The sequence below is a fragment of the Paramormyrops kingsleyae genome, chromosome 15 (genome assembly GCF_048594095.1).
Source record: "Paramormyrops kingsleyae isolate MSU_618 chromosome 15, PKINGS_0.4, whole genome shotgun sequence".
NCBI classification, from domain to species: Eukaryota; Metazoa; Chordata; class Actinopteri; order Osteoglossiformes; family Mormyridae; genus Paramormyrops; species Paramormyrops kingsleyae.
Genome location: NC_132811.1, coordinates 29,931,481 through 29,942,213, shown reverse-complemented (window position 1 = coordinate 29,942,213; position 10,733 = coordinate 29,931,481). Strand labels below are relative to the sequence as shown.

At 38.5% G+C, this 10,733-nt stretch overlaps 1 protein-coding gene across 2 annotated transcripts in view; it reads left to right on the top strand.

Moving 5' to 3' along the window:
- Window positions 1-2,640: 2,640 nt before the first annotated feature.
- The window catches only part of LOC111842482 (uncharacterized), a 112,853-nt gene continuing 104,760 nt past the window's right edge, over window positions 2,641-10,733 (top strand). For both annotated transcript variants that reach the window (XM_072700001.1, XM_072700003.1), the window contains exon 1: window positions 2,641-2,911. In XM_072700001.1, the coding sequence (XP_072556102.1) occupies window positions 2,869-2,911 (43 nt within the window). In that variant the 5' untranslated portion in view covers window positions 2,641-2,868. The remainder of the gene's footprint in view (window positions 2,912-10,733) is intronic.

Here is a 10,733-nt window from a genome sequence, read left to right as displayed (position 1 = left end):
CTGTCCAGAGCAAACCCTGTCAACTTCTAAGCATCTTTTTCTTAAAGCATTAAAGCCAATGCAAGATAGCATACAGTTTCATCTATACTGCTCTCTGTGTGAGCACTACATAGGTGAGGAGGGTGGTGAGGGGCAATGCGAGGTGTGTAGTACTTCTTGGAATAGAAATAATTCTAAAATATGGCAACTTCTTTATATACTTACCAATTAAATCCCAGCTATGAAACCTTCTACAACGAGAAGATATTGTAGAATTTCTGTCAGCAAATAAAAGTGGCATTGATAATCCTAACTGTTACAAAGACATGATTAGTGGAAAAATGTACCACAAGTTCAGAAAACATGAATTTTCATGGATATTCATTGACTCTTAACTGTGATGGTGTACCAGTGTTTAAGTCATCTACATATAGTATTTGGCCTTTACAGGGAATGATTAATGAGCTTCCATATCCAGTTCGTAAAAATAATGTTCTATTATTCAGTTTGTGGTTTGGAAACAGAAAACCAAATGTGAATACATATTTGAGACTTTTTACTTTGGAGTGTCAGAGGCTGTCAAGACATGGATTTACAATCAGAAATATGGGCTCTCCTGAACACTTCAGGGTGATTGCAGCTGTGATAATGTGTGACTCAGTGGCAAGGCCCATATTGCAAAATATGACCCAATTTAACGGTCAGTATGGGTGTAGCTTCTGTCTACCCCCTAGTGAAAAAGTTGTAAAGGGCAATGGAAAAATGTGGTCTTATCCTTACAAAGTTGTTACAAAGAGGGACCATGATTCAACTGTTATTAATGCGAGAGAAGCTCTAAAAAATTCAAAGCCTGTTTTTGGTCCACATGCATAGTGTGCATCTTGGTGTTGTGAGACAGATGGCAGGTCTATGGTTTGATAGTCAAAACCATGACAAACCATCCTACATTGGAAGCAGAATGGCTGAAATTGATCAGCAGCTTCTGGCAATCAAGCCTCCATGTAATGTAACTAGGGTACCAAGGTCTCTTTTGGAAGGCCAGTGAATGGCAAAATTGGCTTTTGTTTTACAGTGTTTTTGTGCTGAAAGGTGTTTTACCATAAGTTTGATCAGCATTGGTTAATCCTGGTCACATTCATGTTTTTGTTATGCAAAGACATTATCACTGAAGAAGTTAAAAGATGTGGGAAAAACTTGTGGTAGACTTTGTCAAAACATTTGAAACTTTATATGGCATAGAAAATGTTACATTTAATGTCCATTTATGTCTTCACCTACCAGATTCAGTGCACAATTGGGGACCTCTTTGGGCTCATTCAGGATACATATTTGAGTCATTTAATGGTGAAATACTAAAAATGTTCCATGGAACCCAGTGTGTCCCTTTTCAGATAATGAAAGAATTCAGTCTGACAGGCATTGCCACTTCTGAGTAAAGATACTTTGAGAAGGGCAACAAAAGAATGCAAAGAGTTGTTTGACAGATTAACTACTCAAAAGAAATTGAGGAGATTTAGAGAAATAACAGCTAAGGTTGCCGCTGTTGGGATGCATTATTCAAGAAAACCTACAAGGCAGGAGGAGCTTGCACTTAGAGAACATGCATCAGTTACACCAGACACAGTCGTTCAGATATTTAATAGAGTTCTTGTGAATGGGCAACTGTACTAGCCAGGAAAAGAAACAGTTTCACTGTTCTGTTACAAAGTGGAGACATAAAATACCTGTTTATTGAGGAACAAGGAAGCAAGGAGTGTTGTCATAGCGTATATGACAGAGCGCACAGCACTCTGTGATTTGCCACATGTTATATGTCTCAAAGGAGAAATAAGGGGAGGAAAGTTGGCTTTCAATGAGAAAGTTTTCAAAAGCAAATGCGTGCTTATTAACATACCACAGCATGCAAGTCTTTATGTGTGCATTCCACCAAGATATTTCTTTGAAGATTAAACTGCTCATGTCCATGCAATATTCATATATGAGTTAATGTCCTAACAATGATAGTGTTATTATTGATGACTCCACATGCTGTAATCGCAATCTAGAGCTTTTTGTGTGTTGCTCAACCAGCTGTTGTACAAGTTTATTGCTCTTTATTGTCATGGTGGAAAGACAAAAATGATAAAATTGTATTAGTTAATTTTAACCTGCTTAAATGCATTTGCACAATTGAAATAGGATGACTTTAGTTTTGGTCTGATTATTATGAATAATTTTTGTTGTATTTTTGTGTAATAATTTATTTATGAATATTTTCAAATTGTAAATTCATGGCCCACATAATATGTGATGCATTAATAGAGCAGTAATTGAATTAGATATGAGTATTACCCACTTATTTGTACTTAATATATTGTTTTTTATATTACATTTATACGTAAGTCATACATTTGAAAAAACATCATATATCTCACAAGTCACTTAATATATTACAATATACTGTTTAATATATTGCAGTACATTTTTCATACATTACAATATATTTTTGTTTCGTAAGGGCTGATATTTAATTGACAACTGGAAATAGTATATCTAAAGCCCTGAAGGTACTACCCCTATTACCATTAGCACACAGCATTTGAGATGCATTTTCAAATAATAACATAAGTTGCAAAGATCTTTTTCGCTGACAGCGGTGGTACCATAAGGCCCTCGTCGCTATCCGTAGCGGCTTTTCCGGTGGAGGAGGAGGAGGAGGAGGGTGGAGGAAGTCATTCTGCTTGATATCTATCGGACTATTCCGTGTCTATGTTTACTACCTAGAGCTTTTAACGCACTTCAGCGTACTGAAAACGTTTATCTAGTACCAGTACGAAAGCGACAGAAAGCTCCACCACACATCCGCTTTGATAATCAGTTCAGAAATCTGCGTCTTAAAGGTTGGTCGACATGGAAGATATTGATCAGACTAAACTGCCTGGGGTAAAAGAAGGTAAGTTTCCAGTAAGCGCCTTTCATTATTTTTTAAAGCCAGACTTCTCATTTTTCCTCCACCCTTCGGACCCTGAATGCGCGTCTCCATACCGTGCTTTTTACGCTGTAAACGTAACCATGTACCCTTCCACTTCCCGGCGATCGCACGGACGCCACGCTGCGTTTTGCTGCTATGAAGCGGCTCCCAGGCTCCTCTCTCCGCATTTGCTGGGAGCCGGCCGTACAGTCTGATGTGTGTTTTCAGAGCTTACCGGGTCCTCAGGTCCGATCTGGGGGAAGCTGTACACAAGCAGCCTCCAGACGCCTTTAACACCGAGCGAGCGACCGGGCACGGCTTTCGAGTCTGTGGTTTTAACGGTTTGCGGACAGTCGCCCCGCCTCGGCGGATGGCTCTTTCCAGAATCTTCACGTTTATAACCGTGAAATGTGGCTGGCTCGTTCTCCTCTTTCACTAACAGGCTGTAGAGACCCACCATCACGTCTGTATTTACGACTAAAGCGAATCACTTCGCCCTACACGTTGTCTTAATGCTGTTCTGTATATAGGCAGTCTATTATGTGTATTGGTACGTCTATTTTCTTCTTCTTCCTTGGTGTTAGTAAGGCAGAGGATCTGCAGATTGCCATGCAGTACCTAATGTCCAAGCAACTGGTTGTGGTCTCGATGCTCATGGCACATATGGGCCAGACACCATCCAGGAAATTTCAGTCTCTGATTGCTCTCAAAATATAACACCCCCCCCCCCCCCCCCCCCCCCGCTTGTTTATTTTTATGATATGCAGAAGATCCACAACCCCTCCCCAAATCCTCTATGCAGAGGGGCCTTGTAAACATCACATTAACACCACGGCAGTGATATCATAGGAACTAATGGTAGTATTACAATAAATATTAACAGCTGGCATGAAATGTGTACATAATTGTAGAAATACATAGGCATGTTTACAGAAAAGCATATATGTAAAATAACAGATATGCTACATTGTGTTGGATTTTCTGTGTGTTATTTGACAGCCTAATTGCCTGTGCCAGCAGACTGTTCATGGCTTTACATTTCATAAGTAATACAGCAATTTAATAGAGTGGGGAGGAGCTGTTTTGCTTAAGTTTTATCTCAGTAATATAAATGTTGGGCTTGGATTGCTAATGGGAGCAGAGCTTTACTTTTTTAGTATTTTTATAATACAACATCCAGTGTCTGTATTAATATTAATATCTGCTTAACACTAATGCTAATCAATCTACTAAAAATGTTTAACATATGATTTGACATCTGTCTATCCATCAATCTTCCAACCATTTATTCACTACAGGGCAGTGGTTAAGCAGCAGCCTACCCCTGTATGGGATGCCAGATATTTAAAGTTTCAGCTTTGTTTTTGTACCAACAGTTCAGATGTTATTTTTTTGCTACAAAGTAAAAGTTTGAATTTTCTTCAAATTTAAAGGCTGCTATGAATAAAGGAACAGGAATTCATATTCTTTATGGCCACATCATATAACCCTGCTATGTAATGCCTTTTGACATTCGTTGATTAATATCATTTGGTTGTTTCACAGATTTGGTGGTATATTGTATTAATTATGTAATATAATCAAGTGTAGATTTGACAACGTGCTATGCTTTTTTTAAGCAATGATGCTGCTGGTAAGACTGTTAAGACTTAATAAGTTTGTTGTAAATGGTTTTTGTGAGAGTGAAGATAAGGCATCTTCATCATATATTTGAAGCACAGCCAAACATTATGCTTGGTGTAAACTTAAGGCATTAGACAGGATAGGTTGGGATTAGTAAAGTTTTTATTCCATATCAGAAACACACAGGACAACTGAGATTTGCACCAGTTCTGTGCATCACTGATTAATGAATAACTAACGTTTAACAGTACTTCCACACCACTGTCAGACCCTGTCTAATGTTCACGTTAAGATATTATTAAAATCAGACTGAATTACTTTAGTGGTACACAAGGCGTAGCAGACTTGGGCATATTTAGGTGCAGAGAATACTATTTTTATTCTTTCAGCAGTAGACAATTGCCTCCATCAGGAAGTTGTTTCAGAGGTTCCATTAAAATACCATTTTGATATGCAAATTAAAGCTGAACAACCGAGACAACAGCTCTTTGTGCCCTCTTTGACCCCATCTGGCTCCATAGCCTCATTAATAGCCTTCAAATAGTGTGTTTCTTGTTTAGGTTAATGAGTCTAAACTAAGTTTTGTAGCATGAAGACCATGGATGAGCATGGCATTCTTGACTGGGCGCTGAAGACTTTCTTGGTCATTTGAATGCAATCGTCAACTTTATTTTAATGATTGTTTAGTATCTAAACTCTCATTTACATCTCCTTTAATATTAATATTTTTCTTCTAGGGTTTTTGATTTTTTTTTTACTCATTAACAGACCAAGGAAATGCAAGAATAAGTCAGGAAGCATATCTAAAATCTTTGGAGGGGACATCATAGTATCCCTGATATACTCTTATTAAATATAGAAAGTGCCTTTCACATCCAAATTCTGCTATAAGTCTCTCCAAAAAGCCAGGGCACTTCTCCACTTTGATCCCTCTGTGCCCCTTTTGCTCGTTTTTCCTGTTCATCTAGTATTTGTATTCTGCATAATCACATTGTTTATCCCTGTTTGCTTGTTGCTGTTCCTGTGTTTTTCTTCCTTGCTGTGTCTGTGTTTCTGAATATCAGAATCTAATTTATTGGCCAAGTATGTTTACAAGGAATTTGTCTCTGGTTTTTATGTTGCTCTCAGTATACTTAAACAGGGAAGACATAGGGCCTACAGCAAAAAATGGGACTACAAAATGAAATACAGTATGTACAGAAGTGACTTAAGCCAGGGGGGGCCATACTGCATATTGTCAGTCCTTGTGTTTTGAAAAGTGATTTTAAAATTTTTGTGTATTATCATTAGTACTGTGCGGTATAAACTGTATACAATATAAATTTGGCCAATAGGAGTGATTTTGATTATACCGCCCTACCGCAGAAATTTCTGCTCCTTGCCCGCAAAAATGACGTAATCAAGTCGCGTCAAGTAATTTTTTTTTATAAAAATTATTTATGATTATTGCTGCACCTGGCAGCAGAGTCCTGCACGGATCTGATTTTGACAAACCGCACCTGGCCGTACCCGTCTTACTTAAACCCGTTTCCAAACCGTTATCCGACAGAAATAAAATAAAACTCCGCACCCGATCCGACACACTCTAAATAAATACCGGCACCTGAATGAAAATCAGTGACATAGCCAAAATTAAAGAAAAAAGTTTATTGCCACAACAAACGACATGTGCAACATCAGTTGAAAAGGCATAACCAAATGAAAACGTTGCTTAATACCAGCCTAATAATCAAAACAAACGGTAGTAGTCTACTCAAATAACGTTTGATATTGCCATGCCTACACATAGCCTTACAAGCTTACAATCAAATGTGTTAATAAAACTAAAATTATATAATAATATGCAGTAGAGGTCGACCGATATGGGTTTTTCAATAGCCGATGCCGATGACGATATTTAGGAGTCAGGGTCAGCCGATGGCCGATATATGCTGCCAATATTTTTTGGCCGAAAACTGGACGTTTTCCGCTCTATTTGCATGATAAAATATCACATTAATAATAACAAGCGATACACAAAATTTCTCAACTTAGCATTTATTGAATACTGACTTGTGTAAATTTAAATATAAACTTAAATAACAAAAACACAATACAACTTATAAACAACTTAAACTTATAAACAATAAAGATAGCAGCATCAGAATCACCTTAGCAGCAAACTCATTCTTCAGCTCCCAAGCTCACCAGTCTGCTGCAGATATTGCACCTGGCTTTTCCTGGTGTTGGCTTTGTGAAATGCTGCCATACAGGATTAGATTTTTGTTCAGCCATCAGACAGCAATTACTAAAACATAAGAATAAATGCAAGGTTAGACTTTTTATTATAGTACCTTCATCTTCAATTCATTCTACAATTCCAGTATTCCATGCACATTAAAACAATTACACTCTAATACATTTTGAAGAAAAAAAAAACACTAAGTGCATCATGGTATGATGAGTAGTGTACACTAACATGTTGTTTCTGTTGTTAGCAGACAGATAGCTTAAAGCCAAATTCACAATCAGAATCTAGTGATCCCGGAAAATAAAATAAAATAACTGTCGTATTGCACAGCCTTGTATGCAAGGACAACATAAGCCCCTAGTGATTGTGACGTTGTCTACGTATAAGCCCGTATAAAGGATAGACATGTTTAATGAGGAAACTAACTGCGCAAAGTCATGCACTTTTTATCTAGACGTCTGACAAATTGTTTGAATCTCCGGTCTCAAATGAAAAAAAGTTGCACAGAAGGACCATTGTCAGCATCAGCTCAAGTAAACGGTAACCACGCTTTCGAACAAACACTTTTCTCCGCCATGCATTGTTCTTAGCAGCTCTGTGTTTCCGAGGACGGCGCTGTCTGTGATCAGGGCAGAGTAACGCAACTCTCACACACGCTGCAGTATTTGAGAGCTGCCCGCTCCGCCCCACACACTCACAGAGTGAAACTCTCCGACACAAGAAAAAAAACATAACTGATAACATCGGGCTGATATGGTAATAATTAAAATGTTAACAATTAAAATGATTTTTAACGATTAAAAAACGTCTGTGAGCCCACCAATAAGCGCACAAAACGAACTCTATTAGAATCAATGATCCTTAATGTTACCTGTAAGCTACAGTTGGTTGAAGGCTCATTATCATTACCCCAGTTCCCAATAGCGTAATTCGCGTTTTCTTTTAAAGCAACATTTCATAGCAAACTACTTAAATAAACAGGTCATTGAAAGATCAGAATTTAAGCCTTACCGTTTTATCCCAGGACTCTTCCAAAACTTCTGGCTGTGGTCCTGCACAAGGCAGCATGGGTCACGTGTTCCACAGCAACAATAACACTGGGCTGCCCGCAGACGTGCCTGTCTGAAAATCGGCGTAGTGCACTCGGATATCGGCCGATGCCGATACATTAAAAAGTGATAAATATCGGCCCGATATATCGGCCGGCCGATATATCGGTCGACCTCTAATATGCAGGCTACCCTGCATATTATTAGGTTTTATAGGCTACCTATGTGCACTGTCCATTTTCCTTTGATTACTCGATTGGAATTCCTACTTGAAGGCATAGACTAGTGTTTGATGTGGTGCTTTATATTACTGTGTAAAAAGGGATATCGTCCACAGTTGATGGCCTCAGCTGACTCCTTCGCTCCTGGATGACACATCCGGCACATAAGAGATCTCGTTCACTTGCGGTGCTGGATGCCGGGATGGTGAGAATATTGGGAAACAAACGCCCATGCTCTCTCCACCAAGACAAGATGTCAAAAGGGTTGTTTTCGTTATCCGAGAACTTCTCCCACACTTCGGACTTGATTTTAGTGGAGGTATTGGCCACAACTTGGTATGAGACGGAAATTAGAAACTGTAAACTGGACAGAGTTAAATAGCAAAACAGTTGAAGAGGCATGGGAATTTTTCAAAAGCACAATGTTGCAAGTGCAAGAGGACTTCATACCTGTTTCCAGCAAAACTAAATCTAGGAAACGACAACCAAGGTGGTTTACTAAGGAAATTAAGAATAAAGTCAGGAGGAAAAGGGCTCTGTTCCACAATTGGAAAATAACTAATGATTTAAAAATTAAGCAGGAGTATCTAAGTCTACAGGCAGAGTTAAAAAATGACATTAGGCCAGGGGTGTCAAACATACGGCCCGCGGGCCGAATACGGCCCACTATGGTGTCCAATACGGCCCGCGGGATGATTTGAACAATAGTATTAAATATCAAATCTTTTTTATTATCATTATTATTAGTAGTAGTAGTATTAAAATAAAGTCTATGTCCGGGTATTTGCTGCAGTATTGTGTTTGGTTTTATTAATTTGTTTATTTTATCATTGATCATTTAACTGCTCTTCTACTGCGCTTCTGCCGGAACCTCTAGCCGCGCTGTTAGTGTGGCAACGGATGGCGCTCCATCCATGGTCGGGAAAAAGGCAGGCGTTGTGACAAAATTAAAAGAGAAAATTCAAAAAGAGAACCCAACCCAAAAATTCTGGAATTTTCATTGTATTTTACACCAGGAAGCGTTGTGTAGCAAAACCCTAAAGATGGACAATATTATGAGTGTGGTAATAAAAACTGTTAATTTCATCAGAGCAAAGGGGCTCAACCATCGGCAATTTGAGGCCTTTTTATCTAACAAAAATATTCCCCACAGTCTACCTTACCACACCGAAGTTCGCTGGTTGAGCAGGGGAGCCGTGCTCAAACGTTTCTTTGAACTGCGCTCAGAAATCAGTCAGTTCATGAAAGATAAGGGAAAACCGGTGACTGAGCTGGATGACCCCGAGTGGGTTCGTGACCTTACTTTTATGGTGGACGTAACTGAGCACTTAAATGTGCTCAATGCTAAGATGCAAGGCTGCAACAAAATCGTAACTGAATATTACGATTGCATTCGCGCATTTGAGATGAAACTAGATCTGTGGGCGACACAGCTTTCCCAAGGTAACCCAGCTCATTTTCCCTTTTTAAAATCTGTGTACACCACTCACGGCAAAGACAACATGGACAAATACAAAGAAAAAATTGTTGGTCTGCAGAAGGAGTTTCAGAATCGGTTCCAGATCTTTAATGAACTTGAGAAGGAATTTGCTGTCTTCCGTTCACCGTTTACTGCGAGCGCAACGGATGTACCAGAGGAACTCCAAATGGAACTAATCGAACTGCAGTGCAACACAGCTTTGAAGGACAAATTCGCACTGTGGATTTATTTTACCAAAACCTCGGACCGACGTTCCCCAAAATGACAGGTTTTGCATCCAAAATCCTCAGCATGTTCGGGACGACATATCTCTGCGAGCAGGCATTTTCTGTAATGAACATTAACAAGTCCAACCTGCGCTCTCGACTCACACACAGACATCTAAATGACATTATGAGAGTGGCAACGGCTCAAAAACTGGTTGCTGACGTTGATGCACTGGTCGAAGAAAAGTGAAGTCAGGTGTCAGGAAGCTTTGTTAAAAGCATTATGCGTACCTGTGTATACTTGCGTATGTCACCTCATCTAGATTTTTATTTGTTAAAGGAAAGTTCTCATTTGTAGTGTATAGTTAATGTTCATATCTAAAGTGAATGATATTTTTTTTCATTTGCATTAACAATAAAGAATTTATTTTTGTATATGATTTTTTCTAAACTATTGAGTTGTTAAAGGCAGTTTTTTTAAATTGTAAAGTGTTTTTCTAGTTTGTAAATTAAATTGTAGCCATTAGCTTCATATTTAATGTAACTGTCTGTACACAGAGTCTGCAGCATTTTTTATTTATTATTTTATCATTACTAAAAAGTATCTGACAGGTAATATTCATGTTCAAAGGAAAGGATTTTGCTTTTTCCCCAAAAAGGAATAAGAGTGTTAATGAACAGTTTCTGAGGACTTGTTAAATGCAGTTTTACAGAATATAGTGTATTTGTTGTAATTTGATGCACTATGATTAAAAAAATAATAATAATAAATTCGGCCCGCACATGGTCACATTTCTTCTCATCCGGCCCTCACCCTAAAATGAGTTTGACACCCCTGCATTAGGCTATCCAAGAGGGATGTAGAAAGAAAAATTGCATTGGAGGCTAAGCATGACAGTAAAGGTTTCTTCCAATATTTTAACTCCAAGAGAGCACTAAAAGCTGAAATCACTAATTTGCAGGATAGTGAGGGACTTATAATTGATAATGAAATT